Below are 19,837 nucleotides of genomic sequence, written 5' to 3'. Positions count from 1 at the left end.
TGGATTAAAGTGTACTAGTGGCAAGACACCCAGCATGTTGGCCAGTTCCGATTGTGGGTGGCTGGCACGCCAATGCTTGAAAGTTAAAGACAGAAAAATATTTTACATAGATGGATGGATTAATAGATGGAATAGATAGACATACACATGTATGGGGACAGGAAAGACTTGGTCTTATCCTCATGCAGAACTGGGATGGACCAGATTTTTATGGTCCTTTCATCCCTTTACCTGACATAAACGTTGGAAGAAAGTAACCCACTCTTTCTGCCCTGCTCCTGCCTACTCTACGAAGGGAACATTCAAGCTAAGTGCTCCGTGTTCTGTTTGGACAATGTGCTCAAGATGATGGTGGGAGTTCAGCTACAAGCATACTAGGAGCAAATTAATTATCTGGAAGAAAGGATGCAGGGAATGCAGCCCTGGTTATGGTTTATGAACTTAGTGGTTTTTTGTACCATTGACCACAGTGTCCTGGAGAACCTCTGGTGGTTTAGGGCTGGAGGCATGGCTTTGTAGTGGATTCCACTCTACCTGCTGGGGGTGCTTTCTGAGAACAGTAATGGGGTTTTTTCCCCTTCTTCCATCTGACTCGGAAGAGGCAGTATGGGCTGGTTGTGGGTCGGTTGAAACCATACAAAACAAAGTTGTTGTGGGTTCTTGGATACTGGATTTGAAGAGGTACCTTGTTCTAGATGAGGTTGGACTCCTCTTGAAAAAGTAGGTGTGTAGCTTGAGTTGCTCCTAGAGGCTATATTGTCACTAGAAGCCTGGGTGGGTTCTGTAGCTAGGGATGCCTATTCTCTGCTGGAGCTGGTTCATTGGCTATAGGCTTTCCCAAACAGAGAGAGTCTAGCTGCAGTTAGGCACTTTATATGAACTAGAGTGGACGATAGAGTGGATGTGTTGTTACGTGGTGCTGCCTTTGAAAAAGGTTCAGATGTTGCGAAATGCACCATTGGTTAATGAGCACAACTGTCTGGTTTCATATAACAGAGTGTAAAAGAATTGCATTGATTGCCAATTATTAGGTGCTTATGATGACATATAAAGAAAGCCCTGATCAACTGGGGTTTAAATATTAGAAAGAACGTTTTGAGATGAGTCCCTTCTTGTGCTACTGCTGCTGATTAAGGTCCATGGGGTGGAAAGACATCCCATGTACAGTTTTATTGATGCTTTATCTATGATTTCATGTTTTATGTGTTCCCCTTTAGAAATATTGCTAATTATTTTGTGTTAATGTCATATTTGTTAAAGTCCTTGGAACTAAATGGTGAAGCGCGGGTTCTAAACACACAACTGTGCATTATTTTCAAGACTAGAAAACAATGTACAGTTGTAATCTTAACAGTTAAATAAATTATTGACCCTACTGTATCTTTAACCTTTAGAAAAATATGTTTCTTTCAGAACAATACTGGCAATGTAGATTTGATTGTCTATTTGGCTACTTATAATATTAGTTTACAGGAAAAGATGGCAGCCACTTACTTGGAATCAGAAAGAGAAACAGTTGAATGGAAAATTGATATGAATTGTGCTGCTTATGTACATGATCTGAATCAGTGGCAGAGAGGCCAAATCCGCAGGATTGTTTCAGAAAGTAAACTTGAGGTAAATAAAATCACTGCTTTATGTAGATAAGTATCACTGCGTTCATTATGACTAGGAAGCACTCATTTAGTGATTTAATACGTGGAATTTAATGCATTCTTTATCCTAGATAAAAACTTAACTTATTAATCAGTTAAACAGGCTAAATGATGTATTACTTCTTTTGAAAATGAATGAGAGATTTTTGCAGTATCATCATGAGGTTTGTACTCTGTAGCCGGCTAAGAGAAGTTTCCTAACAAAGCCAGCCAGAGTTTTGTAGGTCCGTGATAAGTCTAATTTGGGCTATTGAAGAACTGTATTTTTCTTACACCTGTCTTTTGCAGGTGTTCCTCATTGACTTTGGCATAACTAAAACTATAGATACTGTCTCCCTAAGAGAACTTGAGCAGAATCTGAAGATGCACAAGCCTCTTGCAATAGAGTGCTCACTAACAGACATAAGGTAAAGTGTCCATTTCCTTCAGTTCTGGAACATGCTTTCTCCCATTCTGCAAGTGTTGCAGCGGTGTTGGGATTTGAACTTGGGCCTGAAGCAGGGTGCCCAAACCTGTATCTGCTATACCATGTGTTCACATACCATGTAAAAACACTAGGAGTGGCCATTTCCAGTGCTCCTTGGGCAGCATTTGTATTTGTCAACAAGACTTTCTCTATATTTTTAAAATAAGGAATGAGACTCACTGGGCAATTGAAAAATATAATGCTTAATCGAACTGATGCTGTTACAGATGTTCTGCCTGCCAGAAGATCTGTGTCCTCTCCAGCAATTGTATGAACAATAGGGGAGAGGGTATCATTTGAGATGAAATGATTTTTATTCCTCCCTATGCATCTTGTTTTAGACCAGCTGGTGGGACTGAGCAGTGGACAGGAACTGCCTGCGATGTTCTTGCACGTTACTTAACTGGAGCTGTGGTAAACCTAATAATACAGGTTAGTAGTGGTATAGGCCTAACTTTAATAGAGAGCTTTGTAGTAGTAAATGTCTGATTTACCAGTGCAAGTTTTTTGGGGGGAGAATTGTAACCTCTTTGTACAACTGAAACTTGGAGTATGTAGTTGGCTAAGATACTGGAACGTGTCCCTCTATTACTTCGGGCCCCCAAGATTCTGTCTGGATGAAGACTTAGAATATGCCTTAGCTCACACAACCTTGAACACTTCTCTCTAGGGAGGAAGTGACAAAATGTATGTGTGGTTCTGCTTTGTTAGAACTAGAATTGGCCAGTATTTTTACTAGCTTCTCCCTGTAGTGAAAAGAGCACAATCTGGCTGCTGTGATAGAATCCAGTTGGTTAAGTAATGACGATGAATCAGGTAGTTGGCTAAGAACACTTCAGCCAACATCAAAGTCTCCTTTGGAAACCATTGAGTTTAGTGAAAACTTGCCAGCTTATGTTGAGGGAGCGGGCAGATCATTTTAAGGACACGTTGGCTTGACAGCAAGCCCTTCCTGGCATAAAATTTTTGGCATTTAATTTGTGATTTCAAAGCTTGTAAAGTTGAAACTGTGCAAGTAAAATCCACCTAAGTTATGAGCCTGCTCTACAAGCAAATACTTTGGTTGGCATCCATCTGTTTCAAGAGGCAATGGAGGAGTGTGCCTTTGGGGGTGAAGTAACACTGTTGGGAGGTTGCAGTTGATATTCTGCATCCCAGAACCCTTCATTTGGCTCCTGCAAGAAAGGTTATGGCTGTGTCCAAATATTCAAGATAGCTATCTGGTTTATCTGCAAACAGGGTGACATCTAGGCCAGTGTTCAATATCTAGCAAAGAGTATCATGCAGAGATGTCAACAACATTCTCTTCAGTTGTTCTGTATGATGTATGTTAAATGTCCTAGCTGTAAAAACATCTGGGAATACAAATTATTGTCTTAAGTCTGGATGGCAGTACTTGGCTTTCTAATTGCCTATCCCATCAGTTAGAATATGGAGGGTTCCCAAATTCTGTCACTCGCTCAGGATAGTTTAAATCAGGCCTGGTGGTGAAGGGAACACGTTTTAAATAAACAGAAGATGCCTCAGTTCTAAACATTTCTCACTAATCTTCACCCAATTGGTCTTTTAAGGTCTAAAATTTGATCTTGTTTTGTGTTTTTATCTTACATTTTTATGCTGTGAACTACCCTGCAATTTACAGATGAAGGGCAGTATACTAATTTAATAATAATAGTCTGCCCAATTCCTTTCCCATTTATTCCTCAATCTGGTAATCCAGTACTTCTTCTGTCCAATCATAAATACATATTTTTGGAAAGTTAGCCATACTCTTCTCACAGAAGCTTGTGCCTGTTTACAATTTCATTTACTAATATATAGAAGTTGTGAACTCAGCACAAATATCTAGGATTTGTTGCATTTCCTGACATATGTCAGTAAACTAGCAGTTTGCTGTGTATTAATTTGATGGTTTGGCCAGTTGCTGCACACTGAAGAACCTTGTTTCACTTTATAGTAGTAATACAAAACCAACAATAGCTGCCTTTTCTTACAAGAAGTATGTTTTATCCCAGGAAAGTAACACGTCACCTTTACCTGTGAAAGTTTTTAGCAAAGATGGAGGGCTATATACTGACATTTCGGAATACATGATTAAAGAAGGTTTGGCATTTAGAAAAAGAAGGTATGCATTTTTCAGAATATTTATGCTCTCTTGAGTGCTGGATGTCTCCAAGTGAGTTTAGCACTCCCGGTCGCTTGAAGGCAGGAAATAGTGTGACTTCAAAGGAAGTATTTAGCACTTCCTTCCTACTGAAGCCTAAGTTCATTTCCTTCCTTTGTTCAGAGAAACATTGTAATAACTGAGATGCTTTATATAAAAAAGCTTTGAACATTTGAAATGAACTATATAAACGTGAAGTATTATTATTTGTTACTTGAAGCAAGTTTAATGTTACTAATTCCTAAGAAAGGCAACAGCTGCTAGCACCTCAGACAACCAGACTCTGTTTAGTTTATCAATAGTATTGAGGACTAATTAGCACTAGAACTCTTTAAGAAAGGTATTAGAGGGTATTTTTCACCAAGTGTCATCTAGCTCTTTGGAAAAGCCAGATGGAGATAATTTCTTCATGATGTTGGGTGAATGATAGGCAGGTGGTCTTGCCCACTTGTCAAAGTTGCCCCATGAGTAGGTAAGTTCAGGGTCAGGTCCCCTTAGTAACTTTCCTAAGCTGCAGAATTCAAGAAAAGAATTGGCCTGAATAAGTCTTTGGGCTAGAAATAAAATTAAAGCTTGAATGTTATTTGATTCCTTTACTTGCTAACATATTTTCTGTTGAAGCTCCCTTAGAGCACCTAGTACAGCATCCCTGGAGAAGCTACCTGACACACCCTTCCAGCAAGAGAATGTAGACGTAAGCCAATTGCTTGCAGACACAGAATGTACACCAACCTCTTCCAAACCAGAGAAAGACGTTGATCCTATGATCACAGATCACAAAGAGGAAGAATTGAAGGTCTCTTTGACTTGCCCTGTAACGGTTGAAGCCTACAAACCACCAGCTGTCCCTACCTCAGTCGCCTTCAGTGCTGTAGTCAGCTGCGTTTCAGACACGGGAACTATTTATGTGATTCCAAAGTCACAAGGTAAAAGGGGAAATGTTGTATAGCAGTGATGATATGCAATTGCAGCATTAGTACACGATTTTCTTAACACTTGATTACACAAACCTTGCAAAACAACATAAACTGAGCTGTATGCCACAGCTCAACAGCATAGCAGGAAAAGCAGCCAGAGTTTGATGCAGAGAAAGGAAACAAACTTTGAGACCAGAAACCAGAGTCCCTCCAAAAGGAGACATTGTTCACTGGTCGCCAAAGCATTTTATCACAGTACTTGCATATATAGTAAATTGGAACTGTGTTGCTGAGAACTTGTCTGTGTGTATTTCTCCCCCAGCTTTTCTACATTGTTAATTTTTCAGCCAGAGCCAGTTGCCAGACCCTAGCACACAAACTATTAATTGAGCAGCCACTCAGATCCTCGAGTAAGCCATGATTTCAAGTCTGGCAGCCACTAGGAATTTGAGTATCAAATATTTTATATGACACTACTCATTCTAAAGAGAGAGCAGCGGAATAGGATCAAGTACTACAAATTGCTGGAAAATGAAGGAAGTACTACAAAATGCTGGAAAAAGGAAGTCTGCACTATTGCCTAGACCAGTTTTCCCCAAACTTGGGTCTCTAGCTGTTTTTGGACTACAATTCCCATCATCCCTGACCTACTGGTCCTGCTAGCTAGGAATGATTTTTCCCAAGTATGGGAAACTGGCCTATGCCTTCCATAAATGAAAGAGGGTTCCTTTAACTGCACCTGCTCCAGCAATAGTTGTGACAAATTTGGATTTATATAATTGAATGTCACAGGAGTCCATTGCTAGCCATGTGTTAGCTGTAAACTGGCTTCTCTAACTTCTGTTACGATCCCTATCATAGTACTTTGCACAAACGTTCTGTTAGTTAACAGACAGTCCTATTTTGTACATAATAATAATTACTACTATATCCCACCCATCTGGCCGGGCCTCCCCAGCCACTCTGGGCAGCTTCCAACAGGATATTAAAAACACAATAAAAGATCAAACATTAAAAGCTTCCCTATACATGCAGTTTGCAAATGAGTACCAGCTTTTTTTAATAATAAAAAACATAATGCCAGTATATCATGAACTAATTTATATTTAGAGGTAGCATTTTTACAGTAGCAGAGGCAGGTCTATTCCATGGAAACAGTGAAGAAAGAGGCCCCCCAAAAAAATCCTCCCCTGGGAGAAGGATTGCCTCTTTCTTGTCTGTTTCTACTTTCTCTGAACTAGAGCAACCTCTCCTAAAGTGTAAATAATGCTGCCACTCATACCTCAAGGAAATTTAGCATTTTATTCAAATACATTTTATGTTCCAACTCTTAAATTATTCCGTTAAGCCATTATATTGATATTCCACTATTGGAATATATGGAACTTGGTTGAAAATGATCATATAAATGGCTTTTAACAAAGCTCCCTTCTTGGCATTTTTCTCCAGAGCAGCAGCTAAATACGCTGATGAGCGATATACAGAAGAACTTCAAATGTCTAGGTCTTTTGGAACCCTACAGTTGGAAAAAGGGAGAAGCTTGTGTTGTAAGAGCAGCAGATACATTGTGGTATCGAGGGGAAGTTTTGGAAGTTGGCTGTGGCATTACCAAGGTAAGACTGGTGTGACAAGAATTGCATTCCCTTGATGGGGAAGAACAAAAGCTCAGCAGCCGAGCACCTGCTTGGCATGCAGAAGGACCCTAGCTCATTCCTAGCATCTCCAGGTAGCTCTGGGAATCTCTCCTGCCCAAAGCAGGAGTTGGTGTTGACAATACTAAGCTAGATGGATCAGTGGTCTGGTTTGGGATAAGGCATATTCATGTGTTCCTCTCATGGCCTCTTAGTATGTGTTTTGATTAGAAGTAAGGGATGTTTGCTACCACCTTGCCACATTACGTATCAGGCAAGTGTAGGGGTGGTCATTATTATTTTCCTTAAGCCCAGGAGGAGTAAAGAACGTGGTAGAACGTTCTGTCTTTAAAGCTCTGAGCGTTGTCTTTAATGAGTGATTTAGAAATTCTATAGATGAAACAAAGGAAGCTAACAATGGGAGATCCAGGAGAGAACACTTGAGTACAGGCAAGCCCCCATTTACACAGGGGTTATGTTCCAAGGCATCGCACGTTTATATTTGAAACCCCATTGAAAAAGCCTGCAAATGCCCTGCCCCCTTTTTGTGACTTTTGTGTCACTTCCAAGATGGGCACTGTCAGGGAACTGCCATCGGAGCCAAGAGTGGAGGTAAGGCTCCCCAACGATGCAGGAGAAGGGACCAGCAGGGAGAGAGAGAACACTTCCTTTGGGGAAGGAAATCGGCGTGACACCAGGAAGAAAGGGGAGCAGGGAAGGACTTCGGAGACATGGCTCCAAGACTCTTCCACAGAGGCCAGCGGGGAGAGCCCAGGACCTCCGCTGGCCATGCCCACTCTGCGCAGAAGACTTCCACGCAGGGAGGCTAGGTGGAGACTTGGCGTCAAGCAGCTTTTATGTTGGAAGAAGTTCAGGAAAGACCCACTGACGGATTCTGCCAGTGACTGACACAGCCACGGAGAAAGGGCTGTCCAGCCAGGGAAAGGTTTAGCCAGACAACGTTGCCTTGAGCAGCAGCCACCTTACGCACGAGCAACCCCAGTTCCCTTTACAGGCACGGTTGCACGTACATTGGATGCACGTTAATATGGGGAAGGTTTTGCCTGCAATTCTTGCATGTGTCCTGATAAATTTGTGTGTTAATAAATAGCTTCGCTAAACTATACCACAATTCATGATTTTGTAATCGAGGTACTTATTTCCTTTAAAGCAGAGGTTCCCAAACTGTACGTGAGCTGCAGCATGTCTGTGAAAAATTCAAATTGTAATACAGTAAAATATAATACAATAAAAGAAGCAAGAAAAATGCAATTGAGACTCATCCAGCATAGTGCATTGCAATCGCTACAACAGGCAGAAAAGTAATTAAGCAGCCCAGCAGTTTTCAAGTAGTCAATGGTGCTGGGGTGGGTAGGTAGACATGACTACCTTAAAGCGACACAATAGCTCCTCTTCCCCAACAGTTAGGTCATGCCTACTTCCCAAAACTACCTCTCGGGTAAAAAAGCGAAGGATGGGTCTGTTGTGCCTGGCTGGCATGCATTTAAAAACCGAATAGAATTGCATCATGAAAGCTTGGGAATTAATCTACTGATTTTGTTGCTTTTTGTGTAGGTGCAGTACTTGGACTATGGCTATATTGAGAAGATTCCTCAATGTCATCTCTATCCAACTGTTTTGTATGCAGACATACCACCATTTTCCATACCGTGTCAGCTCTATAAAACTATACCAGTGAGTACAGGCTGCATTTTGAAATGTACTAAGCCCCTGGTCTTGTGAACAGGGAGCAAAGAAACAATTACATATGCTACGCTTGTGCCTTCATAAGTTCCAGAACGCTTCTGGATTTTCTGCAAATGGAAAAACTTCTCAAGAGAAAACTCTTAAAAGATTGAGCTAAAAGGGTGGCAGACTATTCCACAAAGCAATATATTAAAGTCAACGTATTGCTTTCCTGTCTTAGTCTAAACAATGGCATCATGCTGTAGCATGGATGTAATAGCCACTGGACAATGTCCCAGGCCGTATCAACATAAATAATAATAATAATAAATTTTATTTATATCCCGCCCTCCCCAGCCGAAGCCGGGCTCTGGGCGGCTAACAACAATAAAACAGTACAAAAGTACAACACAGACAACACTCTAAAATCATTCATTACAAAATTAAATTCAAGCCACTGGCCACCATTGGGCCAGAGCTCCGCGAAGATTGCCGAGGGAGGGAGTCAGGCTGTGCCCTGGCCAAAGGCCTGGCGGAACAGCTCTGTCTTGCAGGCCCTGCGGAAAGATGTCAAGTCCCGCAGGGCCCTAGTCTGTTCCACCAGGTCGGAGCCACAGCCGAAAAAGCCCTGGCTCTAGTTGAGGCCAGCCTAACTTCTCTGTGGCCTGGGACCTTCAAGATGTTTTTATTTGAAGACCGTAAGTTTCTCTGTGGGGCATACCAGGAGAGGCGGTCCCGTAGGTACGAGGGTCCTAGGCCGTATAGGGCTTTAAAGGTTAAAACCAGCACCTTAAACCTGATCCTGTACTCCACCGGGAGCCAGTGCAGCTGATACAGCACCGGGTGAATGTGATCTCGCAGCGAAGACCCCGTAAGGAGTCTCGCTGCAGCATTCTGCACCCGCTGGAGTTTCTGGGTCAGTCTTAAGGGCAGCCCCACGTAGAGCGAGTTACAATAATCCAGTCTGGAGGTGACCGTCGCGTGGATCACAGTGGCTAGGTCAGGGCGAGAGAGGTAAGGAGCCAACTGCTTAGCTTGGCGGAGATGGAAAAATGCCGCCTTTGTTATAGCTGCAATCTGCCTCCATGGAAAGGGAGGTGTCGAAGATTACACCCAAATTCTTAACGGATGGAGCTGGCACTAATTGCGCCCCCGCTAGAGATGGGAGTTGCCCCCCCAATCCCATATTGTCCCGTCCCAGCCACAGGACCTCTGTCTTCGAAGGATTTAGCTTCAACCGGCTCCCACGTAACCATCCAGCCACAGCTTCCAGACATCTGGTCAGTGTGTCTGGGGCCGAGTCAGGATGGCCATCCATCAACAGATAGAGTTGGGTGTCATCGGCATACTGATGGCAACCCAGCCCAAAACTCCGGACAAGCTGGGCGAGGGGGCGCATAAAGATGTTGAAAAGCATCGGGGAGAGTATCGCACCCTGAGGTACTCCACACACCAAGGAGTGGCGGGATGACAATTCCCCCCCAAGCGCCACCCTCTGTCCCCGACCAGAAAGAAACGAGCGCAGCCATTGAAGGACTGTGCCCTGGATCCCCATGTCGGCAAGGCGGTGGTCCAGAAGTTCGTGATCGACCATGTCGAAAGCTACTGACAGATCTAGACGAATCAGCAGCCCTGACCCGCCTCGATCCAGCTGTCTACGAAGATCATCTGTTAGGGCAACCAGAGCTGTCTCGGTCCCATGACCAGCGCGGAAGCCGGACCGGAATGGATCCAGAGCCGATGTTTCATCCAGAAACCCACCAAGCTGTTCAGCAACCGCTCTCTCAATCACCTTACCCAGGAACGGAAGATTCGAAACTGGGCGATAATTGGATAGATCTAAAGGATCTAATGATGTTTTCTTTAAGAGCGGGCGCACCACTGCCTCCTTCAGTTCCCCTGGGAATGTCCCCGTGCCAAGGGACAAATTGATGATATCCCCCAGGAGAGCCCGCACCTCGTCTGGACACGCTCTAATCAGCCAAGACGGGCACGGGTCGAGAGGACAGGTGGTGGGCTTTCCAGCTCGGAGGAGTCTGTCCACATCGGCTGGGGATATCCGGTCGAAGTGGTCCAATACTGGACCCGAGGACAGTCGAGGGGCCTCCAGTTCCTTTATTGTATCCAAATTGGCAGGGAGGTCATGGCGGAGCAACAAGACCTTCTCCGCAAAAAAGCTCGCAAATGCCTCATAGCTGTGTGTCAAATTGTTATTTAAATTCAGCTGTCCCTCAAGGGACGTTATAGACCTGATTATACTAAATAATTGCGCCGGGCAAGAGCTAGCGGATGCAATGGAGGCCGAGAAGTAAGACTTCTTAGCAGCCTTCACCGCCATCTCGTAGGTTTTCATAAAAGCCCTATAAGATGTCTTTGAGGCTCCGTCACGGGCACCCCGCCATACTCGCTCTAGCCGTCTGAGGTCCCGCTTCATTTTCCGGAGCTCCTCGGTAAACCAGGGAGCCCGGTTTCTGCGGGGTCGCAGAGGGCGCTTCGGTGCGATCTCATCGATGGCTGCCAGGAGCTGGATATTCCAGCCCTCAACAAGCTCAGTCAATGAGTCGCCAGGGGGAGCAGGGTCCCGCAAGGCTTGGCGGAATCTATCAGGGTCCATCAGCCTCTGCGGGCGAGCCCAAATTGGCTCGCCACCTAAGCAGGGTGGGGGTGGAAAGTCAATCCTGGCTTTCAGAGCGTAGTGATCAGACCATAGCACCTTCATCGAAGGAGACATGATCACATCTATACCTACGCCAAAGATCAAATCCAGCGTGTGGCCTGCTTGATGTGTGGGGCCCGAAACAAACTGGGAGAGCCCTAGTGTCGCCATGGAAGACACCAGGTCCAGAGCCTGTGAGGAGGGAGTGGCATCAGCATGGATGTTGAAGTCCCCCAATACCAATAGGTTAGGGAACTCCAAGGCCCAGCCGGCCACCGCCTCCAATAGGCCTGACAGGGTGGCTGCTGGTGCGCTAGGTGGCCGGTACACCAGCCAGACAGCCAAGCTCTCCTCGGAGCCCCACACTAGGCCAACACATTCAATGCCGGGGATCTACTACTACTAAAGTTGAGCTTCATGTAATGACTGAAGTGCCTTTCAGAAGTGAGGAGGCCCTAGCCTAAGGAGAATAGATAAACAGGAGCAACTACGAACATAACTGAACTTTGAGGAAGGCAGGAAACCAACAAGAGCATAATGGGAGTCCAACCCATCTCCATAGTGTTTGTTCCTGCCTTGGTCAGAAGGTGGAGGAATAACCCAACATACCATTCCTGTTAGAAAGGAAATTGAAGTCTTGTCTGCCATATACTTCGTATATAAACCTCAGGGCTTAGATCATATAGAACATGGCAGATGCTTTGCACAAGACATTTTGGCATGTGAAGCAGAAATTGATGTTCGGTTAAAACAAACTTAATTTTTTTCCTTATAATGCTGAAACCATTCTAATCTCCAAGATAGGGCCAGCCCTGAGTGCTTTTACATAATTACTGATGTGCTGGTGATTTTTCTACATTGGTTATCCAGGTTGGAACTGTTTGGCAGCAGGATGCAGTTGAACTCCTTCAAGAACTACTTACGAAAAGGCTCGTTGAAATAAATATTATGGTGAGCATAAAAACAAATTGTGTAAGTCCTGCTTCTCTTGCAGTCAGTCCCCTAAACCCAACAAAAAAAAAATCGTTTCTGCCAGTGGATTTTGTTGGATCATTCCCTTAGACTTCCAAGAGCAAGCTGCACATATTTTGGATTTATTTCACTTTCAAAACCAGTTATGATGTGACAAGTGCATTCCTGTTTGTTCTCCCCTGTTCTGTTAATTTCTGAAATAAGGAGTGGGGACGACTTTACCATAATATGAAATGGGGCGTGTAGGGGAGGAGATGTCAACCTTCACACTTCATGATTCAGGTATTCTTAATTTACTTCTGGCAATAGAACAGAGTCTTTGGAAGTAAAGTAAGATCCTGTGGTAACAGATGGTGAAGGGAGAGGGTTCAGTTCCCTTTTCTTTGTTCCTTTCTACAGTAAGCCCGCATCATACACTTACTTTACTTACACATGGAGAGTGGAGGAAACCAATTCCCTGTTTATTTATTACCCCTCCCCCACACCTGCACAAAGCTGTGACCCACAGGCTTACCTGGATTTGGGAAGGGGGCACGAGGGTTCTGGTAGGGTCCCAGCTCCTGTCAACCTAGCAATTCAAAAGCACACCAGTGCAAGTAGATAAATTGGTACCACTGTGGCGGGAAGGTAAATGGCGTTTCTGTGCTCTCTGGCTTCTGTCACAGGGCTCCGTTGCGCCAGAAGCGATTTAGTCATGCTGGCCACATGACCCGGAAAGCTGTCTGGACAAATGCCAGCTCCCTCAGCCTGAAAGCAAGATGAGTGCTGCACCCCATAGCCGCCTTTGACTGGACTTAACAGTCCAGGGGTCCTTTATCTTTTACCCAGAGCCCTCCCTTCCAAAGCTGAACAAGCACTTAGTAGGCCTTGGGAAGGAGTTGCGGGGACTCTAGGACCCTGCTGGAGCTCTTGCACTGCCTTTCCAAAGCTGGACAAGAAGCATTGGGGGGCGTCCAAAGGTTCCTGGCTTACCTTGGAACTGAACCCTTGCATAAGATGCAAGCTAACTGTATTGAAATGTGAATATTAATATGCTTTGAATCAAACTGCTGGGTTACTAATTACGAAATTAGGGGATAGTGTAAGACACAGAGCTACAGAACAAGTCATGTTATTATCAAGAGTGATATCTGACAAATAACAGAACCATAAAATGTTAGAAACAAATATGAAAAACAGTAGGAGGAAATACTCAGAAATAAGATACATGCTACTTAGTTAGCAATGGAATTGTACTGTGCCAGATGCTTTGCTTTTTCTATTCTTCCACTCGAGCACTGATACATAGAATCACGAACCACAAACCTCTGGTGGTTGTTCTTGGTGTATCTGTTCTCCAGGGTTCTGTGAGTAGCTTTGTTCTGTTCAGCCATAGGCCCACTTTTTGAGGTTAAACAGTAGCAGAAATGATAATGCAGTAATCTTTTGCCTGGCTTTAACAGGAACACTCAGACAACCCATGGGATAAAGTATCTGTTAAACTCTGTTTCTCTGGAATGTCGCTCTCATCTTTCATGGCGTACCATAAACATTGCATTAGTGAAGATGATGCCGGTCACATGCCAAAACTGGTAACCTTTTCTTTCGGCTCTTAAGATTTATGTAAAGCTTAACATGTGTATGTTAGTTAGTGTGGCTATTTTTCCTGCATTACAGTTCTTCCGCGTCATATCCAGTGTTTTCAGCTGGTAGTTAATACTGTTGCAATGGCTGGCAAATCAAACAGTGTAATTCCTTATTATATCCCAAAGCAATTTGCTACCAAATGCAAGATGTACTGTATTTTTCGCCCTATAGGATGCACCGGCCCATAGGACGCACCTAGTTTTTTGGGGGGGAAATCAAGGAAAAAATTTTTATTTCCCCCCCAGGTTTGCGCAGCCATCCCCAAGCTAGAAGAGGGAGACGGAGCGCTCCCTCTTCCTCCTTCAGGGACAGCCTCTCTAGCCTCCGTGGGGCAGCGGCTTGCCCAGCTGTCCCCCGAGCTTGTGGGGCTGGCGGGGGGGGGGAGAAGCAAGCTTGCTCCCCCCCCCCGCCAGCCTCCAGATCAGGTCGGGGAATAGCGGGGTGGCGGCGCTGCACCTCCCCGCTGTCCCCCGAGCTTTTGGGCTGCAGGCTGCTGCCCGCAAGCCTTGCGAGTCCGCGGGACCTCCCGCCGGGCTTGCAAGGCTTGCAAATAGCTTCCTGAAGCCTGGAGAGCGAGAGGGGTCGGTGCGCACCGACCCCTCTCGCTCTCCAGGCTTCAGCGAAAGCCTGCATTCGCCCCATAGGACGTACACACATTTCCCCTTCATTTTTGGAGGGGGAAAAGTGCGTCCTATAGGGTGAAAAATACGGTATGTAAAAAGGTAACAAGCTCAAAATTAAGGGGTAGTACCTCCAGTGGGGGACACGTGCTCCTGGGGGTAGTTTGTCCACATTTGGTCCCCACCCTGCAGTTATAATAAGGTGTTAATGGTTTCCTTTAAGGACTTATATTGTACCTGCACAAGTGCGCTATGCACCAGATTAGCCCTGATTTTTTGGCATGAATTTTATTTTTTTTCCAGAGTGCTAGATGGCAATCCAAGAGATTGAAAATGTTTTGAGACAAACCACTGCTGCACAGGCATTAGCTTGCAAGTCAGTTAATATACTTTTAGAAATTAAAACAACTTCTTCCCTTCTCATATGTTCTAGGATATAACCTATTGCACTGAAGATCATTTGGAGCAAAACTGTGAAATCAGTCATGAGGTAAATGTTAAAATATGTCAATGAATGGATTTCTTGGTTTTCAAGCTTGATAATGTGTTGAAGCCAGTTTGGTATCTACCAACTTTCGTGACTCCAGCAAGCCACTAACATCCATTATAGTTAGTTTTGAGTGGATCAAGTCTGTAAGGTTTTTGCGGTGGGGGAGACATTGGATCAGTTCTGATGCCCTTCCTGAAAGTGGGTTTTGGGATAGGGTGTACATTAAGTGTGTAGTCATTGGTGAATAGCCAAAATCGGACATACTTAATGAAATGCATCATACTGCATTTTAAAACAGTGCAGACAAGCTCTGTTCCTTGCTCCCCCAATAGCACACCAATCTGAATAGTGAGTCTTGCACAGAATAGTCTCCATGACATCACTGGCACCAACTTTATTCATGTGCACCCAAGTTGCATTCCTTGTCATTCTCTGTGCACAGCTCATATTGCTGCTGCTTGCATCTCTAGACACATAAAGATTTCCTGCTTCCTCCTTTTTCCTAGGAGTTACTGATGTCTGAAGTAGATACTCCCCTACTGCCACCCTATACCTCGCCATCGCTGCCTGTTCTTGGAGAACTTTTTCCAATTAAAGTAACACATGTTGTGTCACCTAATGAGGTATCGTGGTGAAGTAAATATTTTTGCTGTTATCGGGTCTGTTGTAATTGCATCCTTTCACAGCAGCTCATCCTGTGTTTTCGAACTTGAACTTGTGAGAATTAGGATCCTTCATAAATAGTTACATCCATTGTTTGAGATGAATAACGACAGCTTTCGAAGCATGGGGTAAGACTGCCTAAGAAACTGTCTATTGTTTATGGGCACTTGCCATGGGCAATTGCTAGTATTTCTAGTATTGATACCATTCAGATAGTCAAAACTGGGAGACTGGTCCATCCTGTATGTTGGACGATGCTCTCACTTCAAGATCTTTGATACATATTTTTGATATATGACACCAATTACTGTGCCCTAGGTGTACATTACCATTGATCAGCGAGACAGTCCCAACCATGAAGATGATACAGAAGTCAGTGGGGACGTTGAAACTCTAGACCAAGCCTTGAGACGGTGTAATCAGAACTTGGAGTCCATCCCTTTCCTAACTGATTTTCGGAAAGGTATGCAGTCATACCTCGGGTTACAGATGCTTCCGGTTGAGTTTTTTCGGGTTACAGACCGGTTTCGGCGGTCGCACATGCGCAGAAGTGCCAAATCACAACCCACGCATGCGCAGACCGGCTGCTGCGGGTTGCGGACATGCATCCCGCACGGATCACGTTCACAACCCAAGCGTCCACTGTATTATTTCTTGGTAATTTGCATTTATACATTCTGTAATTGAAGGTGAAAAGTTACTTAACTACTTTAGAACAAAACTTCCCTACAGTCTGCTTGCATTCAGAATCAAATAAGGGAAAACAGACTTATTTATTAAATTTGTACACCGCCCTATACCCATAGATCTCAGGGTGGTTCACAGCATACAAACTCCTGAAAGCTGTTCATTTATGCTTGTTGCTATAAAAAAACTATGCAATGAATTCTCCGAGTTTCTGCTGAACTTCAGATTACACTGATGCTAGTACAGTGGTACCTCGGGTTACATACGCTTCAGGTTACAGACACCCGCTAACCCAGAAATAGTACCTCGGGTTAAGAACTTTGCTTCAGGATGATGCTTCAGGAGGCCCCATTAGCTAAAGTGGTGCTTCAGGTTAAGAACGGACCTCCGGAACGAATTAAGTACTTAACCCGAGGTACCACTGTACCATGAGGTTGCAATAATTTAGCTGAAGCATCACTAATCATGAAAGTATCTCATGATAAATACTGGGCTCCATTAAACTATAGAAAGTATTTATTAAAATATAGTAGGGTGTTTTGATGTGTGTTATTCTGTTCTCCTTCGGGTGTTGGAAGTCTCTCAAGTGGGTTTAGCTGTCACTCCACTTCTTGCAGGACATAAAAAAAAACCAGATCGTGATAACTGGGAAAGGAGGTGACAGCCGTGGAGTGTTTCTGGCACACAGTAGCCATCTGCAAAACTTTATCTACAGTTTCTACTATTATGAGATGTGATAGCTAGGGAGCCATCCAATGAAGCTGAATGTTGGAAGATCAGTAGGACATAGAACGCAAGCCTAAATCAATTCCTCTGGATAATTGTATTTAATGCCTTCCCAGTTTTGCTTAGCTAAAGGTGATCCACGATGCAATATAAATGGTTATAGGACAGGGTACCCTTTTTTCAGCTGGAGGACTTCACTCACCCATGATCAACCCTCTGCATATCAAAGTGGGCACGATCAAAAACCCTTTTTAAAAAAAAGAATTGGTACACATTTGGGGGCACAGAACCTTTTGGTATCACAGTAGAGAACTTATGAGAGCAGTCAGTTTAGAAAACCTCTGCAAATTAACTTTATTTTAAAAAAGCAATGGGGGTGCATAAAACTTGGGAGCCAGATCCAGATTGCAGCATTGGGTGCTGAAATTTAAACAGCTTTTCTCCCTTCGTTAGACATGCCTTGCCTTGCAAAGTACAGTGATGGCTTCTGGTATCGGGCAAAGCTCATTTCAATTCATGAATGCAATCCTCTTTTGATTATGGTGGAATTTGTTGACTATGGATCCAGCGAAACAGTGCCCACAAGCAGGTAAATCTATACATTGCTCATGTATTAGTGCAAATTGCTTTTCAAGACAGGTGAAACTATGGTCGGACATTGGTCTGTACTGAATATACATATTAACATCCTTTTACCACCACTTTGCAGCAGCTAACAAATTGCTTGTGGCCTGTCATCTTGAATAGTGTTATTCACTGACTTTAATTTTGCCTCAGGTTACGTCAGCTTCCTCCTGAATTCATGCAGTATCCTGCTCAAGCGTTCAAAGTTCTTCTGGCTGGATTTAAACCAGCTTTGTGTGAGTCACACACAAAAATCCCATATTGTTCCGAATGGAGCATGGAAGCATTGTGGACCATGATAGACTGCTTCCAAGGGAAAAATCTCTATGCTTCTTCACTGGTAAAGTCTTCCCTTATTTTATCCCAGCCAACTCTTCCCATCCGCAGTCTTAACTGTAAATTCCCTTTCGCACTTTCAGTATTCAGGTGGAATTTTAAAAGGTTACTGTTCACCCGGACATCTAATGGCTGAAATGTATTGTTCCTGGCAACCTTGAAATTACTTAGCGATCAGGATATTTGATCTTTTAAAATGTTTTTAAAAGAAAACAGTATTATTTTGCTGTTTCATTGTTTATTACCCTGGGATCCTTTGGGTGGGATAGGACTTCAATAAATAAATACAAGTAACTTGCAACTTACACATATTTAACTTGTACACATTCAGCTTTACGTTCTTGATGTAAAAAAAATTAAAAGGGGGAGGGTGTCTGGGGGGGGGGAGAACAGCACTCCCACCCGCCATTGAACCCATTGTGTTTTGAACTATACAAAAGATTTTGGCTTTACACACTATCCCTGGAATGCAACCCCCATGTAAGTTGAGGGTCTTCTGTACACAAATTAAGTTCCAAGGCCAATTTGAACCAGCACTTCAATTCTTGCTATCTCATTCATATGATTTCCTCTGAATGATTTTTAGAGGACTTCGGGGGGGCAAGTTTTAGCCCAGTCCTTTTTTTTCATTCATAAGGCTTATTATTCTGCAACTTGCTGTCCACACCACTGGATGTATCCCAGCTGTGCTTTCCTGTCCCCTCCTCTATCATTCCTCCCCCCATCCTCTACTACCTTTTCCCATTCTGGACAGGTATTTGTTATCTATGTGCCTTTAAAAAAAACCTGCAGGCTGGTTACTTTTTAAATTAAATACCATCGTCTGTGCAAGAGTGATAAATGTTGCCTGTAAAACATCATTTCCATATTTGGGGCTTTTTGTGAGGCGGGGGGGGCGGGTGTCAGTATTCTCTCAGAACACTCCTTAGTGAAAGCCTACAATTCTGTCTTGGATTAGTTTCATCAAACTCACTCCAGCTGTGTGCCACCCCTCTATAATTGAGTTTTGCTTAGGAAGCAGACAAGATTTGGATAGCCAAGAACAGAAGTTTAGAACTCTCCTCATTGTATAGTTTTGGAAACTCTAATACGTCCTGATTCTCAAATGTTGCCTGTTGACGTTGGCCGTATATCTTACTTGCAGACGCATTCACCAGAGCATACCGTGTTTGTATATGAAGATGGGCACCTAGTTCACATGAAACTAGTAGAAATGGGATTTGCTGAATTAATTTAGTGACTGGTAAGCACACTCAATTTTATCTATAAAAAGCTTTTTTGTACTACTCTTCAACTTTAAAGGGTCACAAGGGAGCTTGCAGATCAGTAGAGACACAAAGACTGCCCTTGTCCTCAAGGTTACAGTCTAAGAGATGCTAGGAAAAAGTAATGAGGGAAGGGAAAGGCTGGCACTTTTAGTAACATTGCAGTTCTTACAATAACTGGCCGGGATGGAAACAATCCATGTAGCTTGGTGGAATGGCCTCCTATTAGTTGTCAAATTAGAAGAAGCAGAGATGAATAAAACAACTTCTAGTATCTGAGTTCCCACCCTTCACCAGAAGGTCTCGGGGTAGGCATGTAAAGGCACCACTGAGTTAAAACATTGAAAACTCTGCCACTCACAATCCCCAAACTGGAATTGCATAGACATACTTGTATTTTATCAGTTTTAAGATGGTTCATTTTGTAGTCTCAATAAGAAAATAAAAGCTTTATAAAATAAAAAAGATTGTATCGAGAGGGCATTTTTAAAAACATAGTAAGAGTCCTACTGCTTCAGGACCTTCTCGTCCAGCACTCAGTTCTCACTGTGGGCAGCCAGATTCTGAATGCAAGTGTGCTCTCTCCCCACCTGCAAATACCAGCAACTGGCATTTAGGGAAATATGTTCTGAAATAATTTGGGAAATTGTTGC

At 43.7% G+C, this 19,837-nt stretch overlaps 1 protein-coding gene across 5 annotated transcripts in view; it reads left to right on the top strand.

Annotated features, from left to right (window-relative positions):
• Positions 1-19,837, top strand: part of RNF17 (ring finger protein 17) — a 49,460-nt gene that overhangs the window by 28,646 nt on the left and 977 nt on the right. For all 5 annotated transcript variants that reach the window (XM_083608936.1, XM_083608934.1, XM_083608935.1 and 2 more), the window contains 15 exons: positions 1,467-1,617; positions 1,944-2,062; positions 2,463-2,553; positions 4,137-4,246; positions 4,907-5,211; positions 6,652-6,815; positions 8,409-8,528; positions 12,046-12,126; positions 13,590-13,718; positions 14,827-14,883; positions 15,390-15,506; positions 15,865-16,009; positions 17,413-17,548; positions 17,737-17,923; positions 19,064-19,162. In XM_083608936.1, the coding sequence (XP_083465062.1) occupies positions 1,467-1,617; positions 1,944-2,062; positions 2,463-2,553; positions 4,137-4,246; positions 4,907-5,211; positions 6,652-6,815; positions 8,409-8,528; positions 12,046-12,126; positions 13,590-13,718; positions 14,827-14,883; positions 15,390-15,506; positions 15,865-16,009; positions 17,413-17,548; positions 17,737-17,923; positions 19,064-19,156 (2,005 nt within the window). In that variant the 3' untranslated portion in view covers positions 19,157-19,162. The remainder of the gene's footprint in view (positions 1-1,466; positions 1,618-1,943; positions 2,063-2,462; positions 2,554-4,136; positions 4,247-4,906; positions 5,212-6,651; positions 6,816-8,408; positions 8,529-12,045; positions 12,127-13,589; positions 13,719-14,826; positions 14,884-15,389; positions 15,507-15,864; positions 16,010-17,412; positions 17,549-17,736; positions 17,924-19,063; positions 19,163-19,837) is intronic.

Source organism: Podarcis filfolensis, assembly GCF_964270895.1.
Source record: "Podarcis filfolensis genome assembly, chromosome: 4".
Lineage (NCBI taxonomy): Eukaryota > Metazoa > Chordata > Lepidosauria > Squamata > Lacertidae > Podarcis > Podarcis filfolensis.
The sequence above is the reverse complement of the archived record's forward strand: the minus strand, read 5'-3'. Positions and strand labels throughout refer to the sequence as shown.